At 33.5% G+C, this 20210-nt stretch overlaps 1 protein-coding gene across 2 annotated transcripts in view; it reads right to left on the bottom strand.

Moving 5' to 3' along the window:
* LOC129808119 (Ca(2+)/calmodulin-responsive adenylate cyclase) overlaps positions 1-20210 on the bottom strand; it is a 64668-nt gene that overhangs the window by 8196 nt on the left and 36262 nt on the right. The window contains exons 5-9 of one of the 2 annotated variants that reach the window (XM_055857864.1): positions 18744-19083; positions 11683-11949; positions 11356-11553; positions 6324-7373; positions 918-2093 (exon numbers count right to left, since the gene is read on the bottom strand). In XM_055857864.1, coding sequence (XP_055713839.1) covers positions 918-2093; positions 6324-7373; positions 11356-11553; positions 11683-11949; positions 18744-19083 — 3031 coding nt within the window. The remainder of the gene's footprint in view (positions 1-917; positions 2094-6323; positions 7374-11355; positions 11554-11682; positions 11950-18743; positions 19084-20210) is intronic. The other variant, XM_055857865.1, reaches the window with a different exon arrangement.

Below are 20210 nucleotides of genomic sequence, written 5' to 3'. Positions count from 1 at the left end.
TCAAAAACAGATTATTTCTTGTTATTTATCATCACTTTTATATACATATATTTACCATTGACATCTTTAAAAATGTACAAATCCACCATTTGCCTCTCAAATGACATAAAATCAAAATGTAACCGGTTTATATTAAGTTGGTTGTATGTTTTGACCATTTTAAATTAGTTTTTTAAATGAGGCAACAAACTTTTGATTTTTCAAAAATGAACAACTTTTGGAAAAAATTTTTTTTTGATATGAAATAAAATTAATTATTTTTTCTTGAAAAATATAAATAATATCTACAGATTACAGGGAACTTATCTACAAAAAGAGAAATTTGAAAAAGTATTTTTTTCTATCATTTTTTTCACTTGTTTTCTCAAACATGCATTAGGCAACAAACTTATTGACACCCACTGTAGTTGTAGAAGATGTCAAGATCTTTTCAGAATATATACATACTCTAACCTAGGACATGCTTAGACCTATATTGCTTCATAGCCTATAATTTTGAAAAATAACATTTTCCCGATTTCTGTTATTTAATTTAATTCTTGAAAATTCGGGGTTCTTAATGAAAAGTCTTAATCGATGACGGTAATCAAACAATTGAAAAATCTTCGCCGTTTCTTAATTTTATAATCAATCACAAAAAAATCTAATTTTTGACTTCGTAATTCAGGAAACCCCCTTAAGGGGCATGTTGTTTCATAAAATTATCATTTTGATATTTTTCATGATTAAAGTTACAAAACGCTCTAAATGCCATATTTCTCAACCAATTCAGTCGAGATTGGTTTAGTTTGAAAGGTCTTGAAATTCTCATTAATTGTAAATCTGTTGAAAGGGATTAATATGAATCGAAATTTGAAATTGTAATAAAAGAAATAAATTTAAAAAAAAATTGAAATTGTGAAATATATTGACAGTACCTCAAAGTCCTTGAGTTGGCTCAAATCGATGGGACTGAGTTTAGGACTGCTCGTGGGATCAGCTTGAATATCACAGGGATAGAGCCACTGCAGTGGATTCATCGCCTTGGCAAATTGTTGATGTGTCAGATGCGGTGAGTTCTCCTCTTCTCCCTCATTTTCCGTCGTCTTGGAGTAACTCTCATCTGACGAGGACACACTCGGTGAATGCGGTCTCGAACTGAGATCATCTGTCGATGACATCTCACGATTATCCTCTGTCTCTGGCGGTGACTTGGGCAGAGGTTTCATGTAGCCCATTGAAGCCACATGTGGTTGCGGTGGAGGTAACTGCTGCTGCTGCTGAATGTGATGATGATGATTCATGAGATTAGCCGGACTGGCATAACGTGGTGGTTCATATTTTGGTGTACTGTGCACTTGATGCTGCCGAGGAACAACCTTAGCCACAGGAGCCTGCTGCAGCAGAAGATCACTTTCTCTCGACGATGAGTAATTCATATTATTGAGATGATTTTTCACATTCAAATGATCCTTCCTCATACCATTCTGATACTGACCAATTTGATGATAGCCATGGTGATGATGATTATTGAAATTTTCTTTCCCAATCTGATTATTGTATCCACCATCGCGAATTGTAAAATTCTCCCTGGCACAATTGCTATATTCGTAATTGTTGATGTTTGGATTTTCGGTGATGTTGAAATTGTGATGATATGGCTGTTCGCGTGGTTTTTCATAATTGTGCAAATTGAAATTTTGCTTGTACTTGTAGCTATCCTCTCGCATATTCTCCGAATGTTGCAGGAGATTTGGACTCTCAACAAAATTATATGCCTCCTTCTTCACATAATTCTCATTTATCACATTCGGATGGTAGTTTTTCTCTACCACATTTAAATCCGATCGTTTTTGGTAATAATCATGGTGGTTACCTGCATTTGAGTGATTTGCCTGATTCGGCCCATTATTGACCTGCTGCTGCTGATGCATATTGGATCGGGTACCGGGCATTGTGCTCCTGTACTCACGATCTCCATTGAGCATATTAGTGTGAGATTGTTCGCACAGGAAGTACGTGATCATGTCACCCTTCCCTTTAACCTTAATCTGTCCGCGGCACTTGAACTCAAAATGTGATCCCTGTAGACTATCGACAACTTCCTGTGTTACCTATTAATTAAATGTTAGGAAATAATTTTGTAATCATAAGCTTCGTTTTTAAACAGAGCATTTTTGAGAACAAAAGTTGATAATTTTTTGCGTCAAGTAGGCGCGGCATATATTTTAATCCTTAAAATTTAGTTTTTCTTCCATTTGAGAGGAATAGACTAAAACCTTTATATTTACTATAGTACTTTCTAAGCACCACTCTATGTATGAATAATTTTTCAAAATTATTTCAGCCTGAAAAATTTAACTTTCTATATAATTGTAAGAATCAGGGTTGGGCGATTTTTTTACATTTTACATCATTTTTTACATAGTAAAAAAAGCATCTAACATGTGCTACATTTTTAACATGTAAAGTTGAAAATGTAAAAATGTAAAATTGATTGATACCCATCAAATATCAAGTTCAATTTTTTTTACTCAATCAAAGATTTCGCTGTAACCAGTAAAATATAAAGCTTGTCATCTAAAATGCATGATGTAATTTACTGGTAATACCAATTCAATTTCTACTACCCGGTTGAACCAATATAATAGCACGTAACCATCTAAACAATTAATAATTTTTGAACTTCTATATCTACACTGAGAGAAATCCGAAAAAGTTAAAATAACATTCCGGAAATGTTAATTTTACCCTGCAGTATTGATCCGAAATCAGTGTAAATATTACCCCTTTTAGGTGTATTGGGGGTTAGTTACCATTTTTCATGTTAATTTTATCCTTAAAAAGGTGTAAAATTAACATTAAAAAAAGTAGATATATTTTTACACCTAAAAAATGTTAAAGTTATGAAGAAAAAAAGTTAATCGCACCCTCATTTTTTTCTCAGTGTACGTACCCAGGGAGTTTTGCAATTGTTCCGTCGTTTCTGCTAATCATAAATATTGTAAAAATCATTGAAATTAAGATTTATTTCGTGATCTCCTCATAACGATAATTTTTTTTGGTGATTTTGTTATATACCTTGTCCAAGACATCACGTTCCAGAAAACAATGTTCATGAAAAGAATCAGTGTCTCCTTGCTAACACTGATTCAGTGGTAATGAATGTTTCTGTGATAATATTCTAAAAACCATCGTGCTTATTATTAAAATGAGACTAACGTATTAAACAAAAATTCACACAGAAATTATGATATTATATCGATTTTTAATGAAATCTGCACAGAATCCGAATAAAAACGATCTAAATTGCTTAACATTTCATTCGAAAGCTGTGAGGATTTTATATTCAATTTTAACCATTTTATGCTGAAACTGTTCGCTCTTCAGTAAAAACGATCATAATTTTGCATAAAACCTGCACAGCTTAAGTTAAAAAAAAGTTGTCACAGAACCGGCGTTGATTCGGCATAAACTGGTTAATATTATGTTCAAATCCTGCACATCTTAAGTTTAAAATGATTTTACTTGTATGTAAGGTAAAGCTATGGGTGTATTAAGGTAAAGTACCCTCATTCGACCGGGTTCCTCGACTCGACCGGTTGGTCAATTTTTGAATATTTCATAGTCAATTTTATTTTTTTTCGTTAATTTCTATGAATTTGTCACTAGTTTGTATTATTCATGGAATAATTGACCTATTAATGTAAGGTCGTACGCTAAATTATTATAGCAAATATAAATAAAAAGAATAAATAAATCTACCGGTCGAAACGAGGAACCGGTCGAACGAGGGTACTTTACCTTACATACTAGTAAAATCATTTTAAACTTAAGATGTGCAGGATTTGAACATAATATTAACCAGTTTATGCCGAATCAACACCGGTTCTGTGACAACTTTTTTTTTTTAACTTAAGCTGTGCAGTTTTTATGCAAAATTATGATCGTTTTTACTGAAGATTGATTTAAAAAAATATTTTTTGACTTTGTTCTTTGCGTAGTGTGTTTAACCCTTTGTATTAAGAATATAAAATCCTTAATTTTTCCTGCACTTCTGGAGTTTTTATTGACTTCTTAAATATACAAAAACAGCAAAATAATTCTTCATCATTTCTTCTATTTGAAACACTTTCTTTTAGCTCTAATTTCTGGTTAAATTATGATAAAAAATATAGAAAATATAGCACTGTATCATATTTGCATTGCAATTATTGCAAATAGACCAAATTGCCAGTTCTTTTACGTATCATTACAGGGGCATGATATTTCCTATGTTTCCCATATGTTTCTAGCGAGCCGAAAAAACTTTTGAGTTTATTAGCTGTTTTCTATTATTGTAGAATGAATTAGCAAAAAATATTAATACAAAATAAAAGCTAATTTAATAACGAAGAGGCAACCGAAAACCCTAAATTGGCAACCTACGTAGTTTAGGAGATATCTCGTGAAATGTGTACGAAAACAGGGAAAAAATTATACTAAAACCGGTCGCATTTTTCAAAGCAAATGTCACCCCCCTGTATCATTATATCAAAGTCTCTTAAAAATAATCTATAATTACTATGAAACATTATTAAAAAGTTTTTTTTTAGATTTTAAAAATTGATTGATTAAGTCATGTCATTTGCCTATTTACAAATAGTGGAAAAAAATCTTATTTTTATGTTTTATTGTTTTACATGATTAAACGGTTAAAAAATTCAACATGTTGAGGATTTAATATAGAAAACATTCTGAAATATCTATCTGTGAAAGATGGACGAAGTTATTTTTTAATTAGAAAAAAGTAAAGTTATTTTATCACAGACAGTATGTTTTATGTGTACAAAATCGTTCAATTACTTCACATCTATGGGTTTTCAAAACGAAATTTAGTTCATGGATTTTCCAAAAATGTTTCCTTGATATTTCTCATATAAGTAATATCAATATTGGTATTGCTCACAGGAAATGTTCAAAAGATTCAAAAATGCGTATTTTTTTACATTTAACATATTTTTACATTTTTACATATTTTTACATGTAAGAAAATGTAAAAAATATTTTTTACCATATAAAGGCACAACCCTGGTAAGAATAAAAAATTAAAAAAAAAAACATTTTTGTAAAACTGTGATCAAAGACATAGTGAGATAGGGGCAGGGAGAAGTCCTAGACCATATTCATTAATTTGAGAAAAACAACCATAAAACTAAAAAAAAAAACAATGATCAAAAAATTGAGATGAAAAATTTGGGCTCGAACTGATAAGATCGAATTTTACCTCGAATCACAGAAGCTGAGATTGTTAAGAATCTATCTAATTAGCCTGAAACATTCTGTTCTTTAATATGAAAACATCGATTAACATCGAAAATTAGATTAAACGTCGTAATTACGATTTTTCGTCGATTGGATCGATCGTTGTCGTATCTGCACTTTTCTCGTAACTGTTACTGCAAATGACCATACAAAGATTTATTTATTTATTTATTTACAATGACAGTACGTGCTATTGGGATTAAATCCCTTGAAAACACAGAGATGGTTTAAGCAAGTAAAGAGACAGTTAGCGTCCACCGTGGGCTTAGCGTTGGTGACCAACCTCCAGAGAAAAACGGTGGAAAAGCTCCTTCGCAGGTTGTATAAGCCGTCTGAGCCAACCAAGTTCAAAAAGTACAAGTTAAATAGAGAATTAAAAGCAAAAAGAAACAAATACGCAATGTATCTTACATTTAATGCTAACATAACGGTAGGAGAATCGGATTTTTAGTCCATATGATATTCATTACATATGAGTGTCAAAACGTGATCACAGAAAGTTTGAGACCGATCTGACGAGGTCGGATTTCACCTCGGATCACAAAAGCTGAACTTGTAAAGAATCTCAGCTAAAAGTAATGCAGTTACGACAACGGTCAATGCCACGAACGATATGTTAAAATAGGGGTCAGCTTTAGGATCTACTAACCTGTTTTTTTTTCTATGATAAAAAAAAACATAGCAAAATCTAAAAATCTTATAAGAAATTCTATTTGTAATTGAAAATATAATTAATATTGCACTATAAAAGAGTTGACGTTGTAAATAATCTGAGTTAAATTTATATAAATTTAATCTATTAGATATTTCTTATGAGAAAAAAATAACATAGAAAAAACATCGAAAATATTGAAAATTTACTGTAGAATAGAGATTTCTTATTTTCAATAGCTAAATAATTTAAATTTAAATTCTATTCCTTTAGTGTTTTACCCAGTTTTACCTCTTATGAAAAAAAAACATAGAAAACATTGAAAATTTTAGTTTTAGAATACAAAGAAAATTCTGTAAAATTAGTGACTAACATAATTTTAACTTACCTGTGTAAACCCTGGAATTCCGGTTGAGTCCATGCGACTCGCCACATTGACTGTATTGCCCCAAATATCGTATTGTGGCTTCCTGGCACCAATCACGCCCGCAACAACTGGCCCCACATTCACTCCCACTCGCAACATAAAATTATTGTAGGAGTTTTCATTGATATTCTGGAGTGTTACACGCATTGCCTTGACAAACTCCAGTAGAGCCGTCATGTGACGCCTGGTGGAATTGGGATCTGTCGTGACCATCTTGTAGTCAGGAATTAGTCCAACAGCTGCCATATACGTACTGCCCACTGTCTTAATTTTGTCAATGGCATGAAAACGCTCCTGGCACAGTAATTCATCAAAATCCGCAATGATCTCATTGAGCAACCGTAGACACTCTACTCCCTGATTAGATCCATCCAATTCTGTGTAGAATTCATGGAAATTGGGCACACTGCAGAAGATCACACCGACTTTGGCATAACTCTGATGATACAATTCCTGTCCCATGGTTGACATATTATTCCTGAATTGATTATCGAGAAAATGCGAAGCCACATGGGCTGGAAGTAAATTGTAGAGGATTCTCTTATTTGATTGCTGCAAAACAGCCATCTCCTTCTTCTCCTGCGATGCCTGCAGCTGCCAGATAAAGTCCAAACGTGCTGTCCATTCCACTTGACGTCCATGCGCCAGAATTGTCACCATGAAAATGATAATTCTGGCCAGAGAAATTGTATGCAGGGGAATGATCGCATGGAAGCGTTCATCGTAGCAGGTGAAAATGTGCGGATGAGATACTTCAATGAACAATGCATAGACAATTGTCATGAGAATCACCACGGTACTCTTTATCAGGATTGGCAATCGCAAAAAGACCGACACCGAGAGGAAGGCAAATGCCGCAGACAGCGATATGTACTGCGGCAGTGCACATTTCCTGTGACTATGAACAATTTTGTCCAACTCCATCGATCCACTTTCTGCCATGAATTCATGAAGAGGTGGTCGCGGAGTTGTTACATTCGACGCACAAGTCGTTTCAGCAACGCAGGTGAACTGAAAAGGAAAATGATAGATTGCCAATTTTTGCGTAATTAACAAGCATCATCATTATTATGGTTTACATTTAGACAGAGTTACTGATTCATTAAAACCGTCTCTAAATTCTGTTTTACAGCTGGGATCCTGATGAAGCAATTTTATTATAAATATTTATTATGGATGTATGAAAACCTTTTCAAATTTGAGACGCATTTTAATGACAAATTATTTTAACCAAAAAAAGGCGTAAAAACAAATAAATATTGACTGTAATACCATAGGTGAGCCGAAACACTCTAGAAAGAATAAAAAACTACTTGATTTTAATTGACCCCATCAACTTACACTTCAACAACTTAGTTCTCCCTCCGAACCGTGTTTCTGAAAAATTTGTTTCATACTAAAAATTGTTTGGAAACTACTAAAACTAAATGGGATTGATAGAATTCGAAAAAGCAGTTAGAAGTCAAAACTAATCGTACTTTGTTTAAATAATCGAATTCCGAATTTACGTAATTCTGGCTATTTAAGATGAACATGCACGTTCATACAAATAATTTTCAAATTAGGATTTTCTAATCTTTGAGGGATAATAATGGGTTTTAAATCACATCGAATTACTTTTGCATAGATAAATCGCCAGGATATTCATCATAAGTCCGCATATCCTAAAAAAGATACGAATAATTCAACACAAAAGTTGGACAGTTTTGGCTTCACCAAGACTTTAAAAGGGTTTGTTTTCGTTACCCCTATTTTTTAAGTCAATGACTTATCCTTAAAGGATTTAAGGACTACTACACTATTTTTAGATACTTTTACTACTAGGAATGTCCTGTCATTTCAATTAGAGACGAATAGTCTAACTAATATACGGATTTTAGTTTTGGTTAAATTGAGTCATTTTACGAAGTATACAAAAGAAGCCTCATTTTAACGGCAAATATTCATGAATCTAGGATGTTAAACGATCCTAAACTTTTACCATCCTATTTTCTATATCCTTAACCATATCTAATATCAATTTGCTACCATTCTAACAAGTAGTTTCTATGATATTAGAGATTGAAAATCGTCAAATTCTCATTGAAATTAGGTCATTATGCTTAGTGCTAAACATCCGTTCATTCACTTCTTGATCAGCATTTTTTCGTCAGCAAATGTGCAAAAATGTGCAATTTTGCAATGACGCATTATGGGTTCACGGAGTTCACCTTAGTAATTAAGTGGGGCAAAAATGATTTTGTATAAATAGGGTTAATTTTTGTTAAATAAATCAGATTGCGATAGAGATTCCTGAGTTTCACTTCCAGCAGCACGAGAGTGCTTGTTCCAGAGAAATCGCATCTCCCTTTTGGCCCAAGACCAGCGGCATCCTATTGCCTAACTAAGGATTACCAGCGGCCAATTGGCTCCCTATTGCCAGGAAACAGCGGTTTCTCTTCAAGAAGCCTTAAGACCTAGGGCAAGATTTGAGAATATTTCTGGAGGAATTTTTCCCTAGAGGCATTCATTTGCCGGACTGCAAATGAATGACAATTTTTAGAAATAAGACAACTATAATTCAAAACTTTGTGGAATACCAGCGAAATTTTTTTTAAGTAAAACCCTCTTAGCATTAAAAAGTACAACGACTTATAAGTAAATATTTTTTATTAAAGTGAAAATAAACATTCATTGGTTTTGTCAGAAAAATTTCTTAACTTTTTCAGCTATTTGTGTCCCTATCGTCCGTAGAGATACGAAAAATACTGAACTTAGGCTATGTTGTGTATTAAATTCGCTCAGCTTAAACATAAAACGGTTGAATTGTGCATAAAACTCAATGCTTAAGCATAAAAGATTAATTAATCATTTTGCTGAAGCATGAAACGGCTTGTTGAACAGTCTCTGCTTGAGCTGTGCGTATTTTAGCAAAATCTTTACCATTTTATGCTTAAGCTGTGCGAGTATTAATCACTATCTTAATCATTTTATACTAAGGTTGTGTAGGTTTTGCACACAATTTAGATTTTTTTTAGGCAGAAGCTATACAGTTTTAGTGCACCATTTTAACCGTTTCATATTAAAGGAGAAGAAGATTTATAAGACTTTACACGATTTGTGCTGAGGTAGTGCAGGATTTATGCACAATTTCGACTGTACCACGTTTTCTGGTTGTTTATGGAAAATTTTTCAAATCAATCTACAAATTTCTAAAATAAGGTATTCTATTAATAAAATCATCCCAGAGAGTTTCTAGAATTGATCATACGGAATTACTAAAATTAGTCCTAATGCTACTCCCACAACTTTTAAATTTAGTGAAATTCAATCGATTAAAATTTTACCTCTTACACTTTCACACTGGTATTGTCTACATATAATTGTCTTTTTTGTCAAGTGCTATTGATTTATTTCTTTTTGAAAGAGTAAGAATTAATATTTCGATTAAAAACAGAGCTCCATTTATCTTGCGGAGAGATAAAACCAAGTTGGGGAAACCTCGGATGAACCTTTGGGACATTTTCTTTGTGTTTTTTCTTTGAAATATTATTCCAAGGGACCAGTAAACTGTTTTAGAATTTTTATTGCCCGTAGAATACTTATAAGTATTTACTTCAATAAAAGGATTCGATGGAAAAGGGGAATGTTGAATATGTAATTTTGTCCCTAACATCCTCGATCTTGGGCACAGAGGGACAAGAATGAGGATATTCGGAGTGCGGTTTTTTTCTGGCATAAAATTTGGAATTTCTTGAAAAAGGGAATTTTGCAAAAGCATATCGTTGTCGCTCTTACTTTGACAGTCAAATGATCTACGCTTCACCCTTGGCTCCACCTAAGATTTCATAGAAAGTTAAGTGACCAAACATCCCCACCTGTATTTTTGTTATTTAAAATGTTAAAAAATAGAGCATAATCTTTGTAACTTTTTTTTGAAAGATTTTCCAAAAATACTTTGTAAGCTAATGAGATAAGAAAATTTTGTTCATTTATAATTAGTATAAACACACAATAAGGAAATTGCAACATCAGAAACCTTGATCAATTTTTAAAGAATTGTTTATAGAATCCAAGCAATAAAACTGAAGATATTCATAATTCTTATCCAGATAGATCTAAATGCTGCCTATGATTGCGTAGTGCATTATTTCCATTTATTTTAATAATTAAAAAAAATCTACCGTGTCTTAAACTACCCTGTTCCTAACATCTCCGGTCTCCCATATTTATTTATAAAAACTGTCGACACAAATTTCTATCTTCAGATTTTCTAAAATCAAATCCAGTTTTCTAAAAGTAATGAACTTTTCTTCTAAATTCAATCCTATTTATTATAGATAGATATTGGGTTTTAGTAGCAGGATTTTTTAAAAATAAGTGAAATATGATAGATATCTTCTTATCCGCTATAGAATTGATTTCATCATCATCATTTTCACCCATTTATCGCTATCGGGGCGCGAGTTGGACTGATTTTAAAAATAATTTATTAAATTAATAATAATAATAATTATTATTATTATTCATCTTAATATGAAAAAAAAAAAAACGTAAAAGATAAATGCTGCGCGCATAAAATATACTATAAATATTGATCCGAAATCGGTGTAAATATTATGCTTTTTAGGTGTATTAGGGGTTAAAGTTACCCTTTTTCATGTTAATTTTACCCTTAAAAATGTGTAAAATTAACATTAAAAATGTTGATATATTTTTACACCTAAAAAGTGTTAAAGTTATGAGGAAAAAATGTTAATCGCACCCCCGTTTTTTTCTCAGTGTGGAGTACAGTATATCCTGATAAGAAAAATGAATAGAAATTAAATCCTGAAATAATCTTGTAGGAACTGTTTTGAAAAAGAAAACTTCTAAAATGGTAAATTTAAACCAGTATATCGGTATCGTAAATAATTAATCTTTTTACAAATTGTAGTCTCTACGATGAAGGGGGGAAGGGAGAACCAAAAAGGAAAGGTGCTAAAATATTTAAGTGAGTCTTAAGTGTTCTTACCACATTGACTTGACCCACGGAGTAGAGTAGTATGATGGTGAAGACGGTGATTGCCAATCGAAGAACGAAACTCTGAGACAAATCCCAATAAATCCACTTGAGACGAACAGCCAGCAGGAGCATAAGAATAGCACTAATCCATATGAAAGCAGTGAGAAATAGGAGCAGAAGGATGAGCGTTCGTGGTAGAGCTGACACCTGTACCGGGGAACAAATATTAAACAGATGTATTATATTCGTCCTTTCATCACGAAATTTCGTCTCCAAAGCCAAATCTTTATGTTGTTGGATGATGAAAACATCCATTTTTCTGCTTTTGATACTTACTTGAAGTGCTGCACTGAGAATCAATAGCAAAATACTACAACCCATGGCTGTTGTGAACCCCAAATCCAGATCCTGCCGATACTGGCGTTCTTTGTCCTTGTCACGAAATTGCAAGGTGATTCGTTTCACATGAATGGACTTGTCTCGATCCACACTGCGTGCCTCAATGGCCTGTGATAAATATTTGTTTACACGATTTGTTGGCTGGTGATAAACACTTGAGTGGCGCTTTTTAAAGGGCCGTTTAAACTTCTCGGTAACTTTATTCTGTAACGGGATTCCACGGGAAAAGAAAAGAAAGAAAAAAATACACAAAAAATTAGACAAAACACAGACACACACAACTGAAAGAAAAAATGGTAGAAGAAGCCAAAAAAAAAACAAAATAAAAGAAAATGATACGACAAAAAAATAGAAAAACTGTGATATGAAAAAAGTGCACATGCCCAAAAGAAAGATAATTGTAAAAGAAAATGAAAGATAAAACAAAGGCAATTGAAGACATTTTCACTTAAACAAACATAATTCAACATTCTCAAAATAAGATTTATTTTTTTCATTTTGTTTTGTTCAATGGACTTTTTGGGGACCTCTCTCTATAGAGATATTCATAGAGGAAATATCCACTCATTCACTTTCCTACTCCTTCATCTTTAACCCCCTTCTTGTTGGCATTTACTGTGTAAGCAACTCCAGATGAGTGATAGAGAGCAAAATAAAGAAGGTAAAATGGCCCATTTATACACTCCATGTGAAGTCCTTTTCTTGTTCTTCCATTTAATTTACAGTAACTACCCAGGCTTTTATTAAGCATTCTTGTGTAATTGAAGTAAGGGTTGCAAATGTTGAAGGAAAACAGTAATTAGAATTTATTATATTATATGTTTAAAGTCTTGCAAATTTCTCATTACGCTTTAAGATAATTAGAATTGCATTTGTCTTATAATATTAAGCACCTTTCTACCTCATGAAAAATTATGTTTTTGATTCTTTGTTAGCACAGTAACAGAACACATCGTTATATCGACATAGACATTAAATATAAAAATTTTCCAATTCCGTATAAAAATTGTGATATATTTTAGAAGAAACCAGTGAAACAAATTTTGTGAATTATTAAAAACAAAACCACAAAAAATAAAAAAAAAGTGATGGCAAAGCGTGCCAGGTTTACGAAGTTCGCGAACTCAATACTTAGATGCTATACCGCAAGAGTGCTTTCGCATCATTTACCGTTTACCGGTTCTCAACCGGTTTGAACCGATTCATAAATCTCTGAACAGATCCCCCAAAATAGTTTTAAAAGTAATAGGATTGATTTTCAGATAAAATTTTTTTATCAGTTATGAACCGGTTCATTACGGATTCAAAACCGATTGGAACCGGTTCAGTGCTATAGGAAATTCCAAGACCTTTCCAACGACCCCAAACATGACCCCATTTGCTTGATAAATGCGCTCTATAGTGTCTTTTTAACATTTAACCTTGAAAAATCGTTATTAGGAATGATTCAACGGTATTTTCGTATATGGACGAAATGTTCGCCTGGATAATATCTAAAACATATCCAAAAATGAAAAAAAAATCGCACGACGCATTTTCGAGCAATCTAAAAAAAAATATATAGTTTTGGAGGGGAAGGGGAGGGGTGGGGGGAAAATGAGGAGCGTGTTAACGATTCTTAGGCCAACTTATGGGGGGTCCCCCAAAGATCCCAAGTCTCTGTCTCTAACCGTTTGGCCTCTAGAGCTGATGGCAGCCGGATGGACAGACGGACAAACAGCCTGACGACATTTCTCAAAAATCGTCTGAAACGTGAAGATTTGGGGGGGGGGAGCATGAAAAAATCGAGGGATAATACATACTGCTCTCTCCGTAGAGTTCGAGCAGTAAAAAGGGGTGTCAAAGCGTGCCAGGCTTTGCTAAGTTCTCGAACTCATGACTTATCTTAGTTAGATGTTATCCAAAGTACTTTCGAATCATTGATTTTCGGACAAAAATTACTTGTCTGCTCATAAGTGGTTCATTTCCAATTCACAACTGATTTGAACCGATTTAAACATCACTGAAAACAGTGCCGGGAACATACGTCAGGAGTAATATAATTGAAATTCCGGATAAAAATTGGTTATTAGTTATAAATCGGTTCAGAACCATTTGGAACCAGTTTAGTTTTATCGGAAATTTAAAGACCTTTCCAACGACCCCAAACATGATACCATTCGGATGAGAAATACGGTCTCTGGAGCCTTTTTTAAATTTTAACCTTGAAAAACTGTTAATAGGAATAATTCAATGAGATTTTCGGTTAAGCACGAAATTTCCACTTGGGTAATCTCTAAAACAGGCTTAAGCTAAAATAAAAGCCGAAGTGAATTTGGTAGTGCCCGTTCAGATTCTTCGAAGTGCCGCGGAAATTCATGTAGAGAAAATGAGAGGTTTTTCAATGTTAAAATTGCCTAATTCCTTAGAGTTAAGTCATTTTCACAAGAAAATCCTTTTCATAATTCAGTTGAATACAGCTATTTGGGTTAATTGTATCAAAATTTTAACAAAATACATTGGTACGCTTCACAAAACTTCTTTCCAGATTTGAAAAAAAAAAACAAAATTATTTTATATTAAAATATAAATTATTTTCGTCAATTTCACTGGTAAAAATAAAAGGGTCAAATTGATCCAACTGGTAAAACTGAAAGGATCACCGAAGATCCTTTGAAAGTGTCCCTGTTTTGACACTTATTTACCTTCGGAATAAGCGAAGAAAAACAGTGATAATGTCATCTTTGATGTTCGCTCAGATGAGAGAGATATGATATCAGTATAATATGTTCGTGATAAAACATAATCTAACATGATAAAGGAGAATGGTCAAATCCGGTCCCGGAATCGCCGCGAACGGGACCTATGTCATTGGATAGACATTAGTATAGGTAACAACTTTTGTTCTGGGATCAATGTTTTAAACCATGGAGGAACAGTTCTAGAGTATACAAACTATTTTTTAGAATGATGAAGAATAATCAAAAGTATATGGGCGCTGGTTCATCTTCATACAAATATTAGAGTAGACGCATTTTGAAGATATTGATATAAGGTTGAGAAAAATGCCGGGACCCAGGACGATAAACGCTGGGAGTCCTTGGTTCCTTCCGAAAAATCGTTGTTTTGACTACGAATTATACAAGAACTGCTAAAGTGATCTTTATAAAATTCGGTATAGGGTCAGTGTATGTTTTAAACTTTTTATTTATGTATACCACCCCCTCCCTCCACCCTCCGTTCTGGTACCCCTCATACAAAATGGGGGCACTTTACCTTATAACTCCTTTCTAAGATGATGTAGAAAGCTGATATTCAACAAGGGAACTAAACTTATGAAAGACTTTTCAACCATGCATGTTAACCCGCTCCACCACTACCCCTTTTAGTAATCCTATACAAAATGAGAGCATTTTGACCTCCTTTCTGAGAAGAAGTAGTTAGTTTGTAAAAGAATAAAAAAATGAGTAACTAATAACGTTAACAATAATTTTCTAGATTTTATATGCATTTATAGACATCTAGTCGAATTACAGCTTTTTGCCTCCTCTTAGAAAGGAGTTTTATAAGGTAAAATAGCCTTATTTTGTATGGGGGCTACCAGAAGGGGTGATGGACGAAGAGTTTGGTCAGTATGGTTAAAAAGTCTTCTTTAAGCCTTGTTCCCATGCTGTATTTCAGCTTTCTATCTTTTCTCAGAAAGGAGTTATAAGGTGAAATGCTCTCATTTTGTATGAGGGCTAGCAGAAAGGAGGACAGAGGAGGGAGATATTATACATGGTTTAAAAGTCTTCCCTAAGCTTTGTTCCCTTGTCGAATTTCAGCTTTCTACCTCCTCTTAAAAAGGAGTTATAACGTAAAGCGCCCCCATTTTGTATGGGGGCTATCAGAATGGAGGGTGGGGGGAGGGGGTGATATGCATGGATAAAAACTTTAAGTTATAGAGTGACCATATACCGAATTTCATCAAGATCACTTTAGCCGTTCTTGCGTAATTCGTTGTCAAAACAGCGATTTATCGAAAGGATAAAGGCATTTTTACAAGGACTCCCAGCGTTTATCGTCCTGGGTCCCGGCAATTTTTCAATCTTATATCAGTACCTACAAAATACGCCTACTCTCGTTCGTGGCGATTCCGGGACCAGCGCCCATATAGTTTTGACCATTCTCCTTTGCATACAAAATTTCAAGAGACACTAGTGATTCTTTCAAAGGTTCAAATATGATCCATCCTTTTGAAAAGGATGGAGTATAATCTAATTTGATCCTTTCTTTTTTATCAGTAGTGTTGTGAATCCAATAAATTATGGTCAACGCACAATAACTTTTATTTTGGGCATTATAAAAAATAACCTCCTACGAACAATAACACGAAAGTAGCATTGCAAGCGTTGCAAATATTAATGTCCAAGGTACAATAACATTTGTTTGTAAACATGTTTTCAAAATCTTACATGAGAATGAGCAAGATGACTAGATCTAGATCTCACTCACTCTCAAATGTCTCTCAATATCAAAAACATGTTTACTAAACAAAACATGCTTTTTAAACATGTTTTTGGCATTTCAATGAGAGTAAATGAAACAGAAATCTAGTTATCTCGTTTTCTCTAATAGGAAATTTTGAAAACAGGTTTACAAAGGTTATTGTGCGTTGGTCATAATGCCCAACGCACTGTGAGAGTGAGTGAGCTCTAGATCTAGTCATCTCGCTCACTCTCACAGGAAATTTTGAAAACATATTTACAAACAAAAGTTATTGTGCGCTGGGCATAATGCCCAGTGCACAATAACTTTTGTTTTGTAAACATGTTTTTGACATTTCAGTGAGAGTGAGTGAGATCTAAATCTGGTTATCTCGCTCACTCTCACAGTCAATTTTGAAAACATATTTACAAACAAAAGTTATTGTGCGCTGGGCATAATGCCCAACGCACTATAACTTTTGTTTTGTGAACATGTTTTCGAAATTGCCTATGAGAGTGAGCGAGATGACTAGATTTAGATCTCACTCCCTCTCACAGGAAGCACTGAAAGCCTGTTTGCAAACAAAAGTTATTGTGCGCTGGGCATAATGCTATACGCATAATAACTTTTGTTTTGTAAACATGTTTTTGGCATTTGAATGAGAATAAATGAAATCCAGATCTAGTCACCTCACTCACGTTCACACGAATTTTCGAAAACATGTTTACAAACAAAAGCTATTATGTGTTGCACATTGTGATCGGCGCACAATAACTTTTGTTTATAAACATGTTTTCAAAATTTCCTATGAGAGAAGAGTGAGTGAGGTGACTATAGATCTAGATTTTACTATTGAAATGTCAAAAACATGTTTGCAGAATGAAAGTTATTATGCGTCGGGCATAACAACAGGTTAATTAACCCTTTAAGGATGATTGGGTCACCGGTGACCCAAAAATGAAATTTTTCCTACCGTCATCTAAAGTTGTGTATTGCTCAAAGTGATATTTTCTGACCCTCGATTTTTGACCTTCAAGCGTCCTTAAAGAGTTAAAGAATAAACACAGCAACAACGGAAACACTTTAATTTCCTTGAGGAAACCCCTTCAAGTGTTATAAATGAATATTTTTGGTAATTAATGAATGACAGAATTTCTCAGATATTTTGAGGGAACAAAAAACCAGGAAATATTACGTTTTTTTTCTATTTAGTATATTTGTTTTGTTAGATTCCTACCATACTTTCTGGGTTAACTAAATTCTTTTTTTTTCTCATTTTTTTGCCTTGTCATAGTACAAAAATATATAAAATGTATATAAACACGAAAAGCGTTTACAAATTGAACATTTTCCCCTTATCAGAATTCCTATTACATATATATTTATCATAACATATAGTCTAAATTCCGAACGAGAAGGCAAAACAATAACATTTGAGTGAATGATACTGCAAAAGTGACAGTGAATGAGTGTGTAACAGGTGCTGTCTGATTTGTGGTGCTTTTCCGCAGGAATCTCACTATTCAATTGAGGTGAAAATCAGGTGCAAAAGTGTGTTGAAAAAAAAATGGGTGAAAAGAGCAGTTAAAAAAAACTATGAGGCAATTTTTGTGCATCCATAGTCCACACGAAAAAAAGAAACTAAATAATTTTATAGGATAAAAGCGGTCCTTTCCTTTTCTGCATAGAGTGGCATGTAAAGTGGAAACAAAAATAGAAAAAAAGGCAAAAACAAAAACAATTCTCACTTTTTTCAACAAATCATTCAGCTGGTCAGATCCTTCTGAATCCAAGGGCGCATGAAGCGCTCTCTGCAACTGTAACACCTGAGTATTTTGAGTTTATGAAAATAAAAATTATCAAAAACAGTGTTGTTTTTTTCTTCTTTCTTTTGCATAAGAAAATTTGTAAAAAAAAAAACCAGCAGTTCGAACAACTGCACTTTTATAGTAAAATAACAAAAATAAATTATAAAGAAAAAGCATTCTGAAGAATGTGATTAAGATAGAAAAATGAATAAGACACCAAAAAGCAAAATCACTTTCACCTTACCACAGAAAAGCACATTAATTTGAATTATGCAATCCTCTTTTTTTTTCTTTCACTCAATAATCCCATTTTGAAAAATTTATTTTTTTCTATCAACAAAGCCTCTTACCGTATCCTAGAAAAATCAATAATAAAAAAATACCATTACCAAACTAAAAGTTATATGAAAAAAAAAGAAAATTATCAAAAAAGTGTATTGATATTATGCTTCATTATTTGGTCAGTATTATGCCCAACGCACAATAACTTTTGTTTATTAAACACGTTTTTGATATTTCAATGAGAGTGAGTGAGATCTTGATCTAGTCATCTCGCTCATTCTCATAGGAAATTTTGAAAACATGTTTACAAACAAAAGTTATTGTGCGCTGGTCATTATGTATGAAAATAAAATGTTTCTATGATTTATTTTATAAATATTTTTTTTTTGTGAAGATATGAATAATGTATTGGTGCAGTGTATTCTTGTAAACTAAAAGATATCCCAAAGAAATAAAAATTACCTTTCGTGATCCCTTGTCATTGAAATTTCCCGTGGAATTGGCACTGGATGACAGATAGTTGCCCGTGGCCATGTGTGAGAATGGAACAGGAACTGAATACTTGATGGTATGGAGCAATTGGACGACAACATTTGATACATTGCGGAAGGACAACTTTCGTCGATTTGCCGCACCAAGAGCCGACCGGACGCCCAGTGTATTGAGCATCAGTGGCTTTCTACGGTGAGGCGGTGGCACAATGAAGTACGTATCGACGGCATTGTCACGCAAATACGAGTCTCGTGTACCTCCATGACCCGTTTCCACTTCATATTCACCACCGAGCGCATCCAGTGTCTCTCTATTTTTGCACAACGTGTTATGGACACACAGTTGTATGGAAAAGACAAATTAATTAAGTGATTATTATTTTTAGAATTACTCTTTATCTACACTCACGGTCGTTATTATAGAATCACCTGCAAAATTACCCGAAGGAATAATAAACAATCTCAATGGAATTCAATCTTGAATTACACTACTATGAATACATTCCATAGTAGAGATTGCATTCGGGCTACAATGAAATGGATTGACGGTTTTCCTAATTGACGGAGACACGAAGAGTTTCCCAAGATAAACCTATGCAACAAATACTATTTTTTTGTTACTCAGGTCCTATGATCGATAAAAATGTTTAGAATTTTGATTCCAATTTATTTTTGCGCCCACAATTCGACGGTTCCATTCCATACTATTCTACCTCAGAATGACAACTTTTCAGGAGAGCAATTTGAAGTTGGCGATTTCCTATGCCGCCCCTGTAATTTTTTTTCGAAAAAATTGAATATCTCGTTACCCGAACGTCGGATGACCACCAGATTTTCACCAGATGTAGATCTCGGTTCCAGGAACAACATATCTCTCGGAGTAATATAATTCTAAGTCGACTTAGAATAGTATGAAATGAAGCCGTCGAATTAAGCTAAAACCTTTTAACCGTTCTTGTCTATTTAGACATTCCGTTTCAACCCATATGCCAGGGTAGAAATGGTAGAAATAAATCACCTTTGAAAATTAAGAAAAAAAACAAGAATATATAAAAATCTGTTTTGGTTCTTAAAATATCTTAATAAAATACTAAAGCCAGTGATAAGCCTAGATCAGCTTGTAGAGATGCGATTCCTTCATTGCAAATTTGGATTCTGGCAAACTCGAACGATTTTTATACATAAATAATGCAAATTTCGTTTAATAATTCTTTAACTCTATGTAACATATCATCGTTATCAACAAGGAAAATTGGATGAGAAATGCATGAAAGTGTCTGAAAAACTTTAAAGTTGATTTTCTCGGAAACTATGTCGAACAGTGGCCTCAAACTTTACATCCATTTAGAGCCTATTTCAGGCTTGCGATATGCAAAATTTCACTTGAAAATGAAAAAAAAATTGTACTAGAAATGCATAAAAGTGTCTGTAAATCTTT

This window comes from Phlebotomus papatasi, chromosome 3 (genome assembly GCF_024763615.1).
Source record: "Phlebotomus papatasi isolate M1 chromosome 3, Ppap_2.1, whole genome shotgun sequence".
Taxonomy (NCBI): domain Eukaryota; kingdom Metazoa; phylum Arthropoda; class Insecta; order Diptera; family Psychodidae; genus Phlebotomus; species Phlebotomus papatasi.
This window is presented reverse-complemented; position numbering and strand designations above follow the sequence as displayed.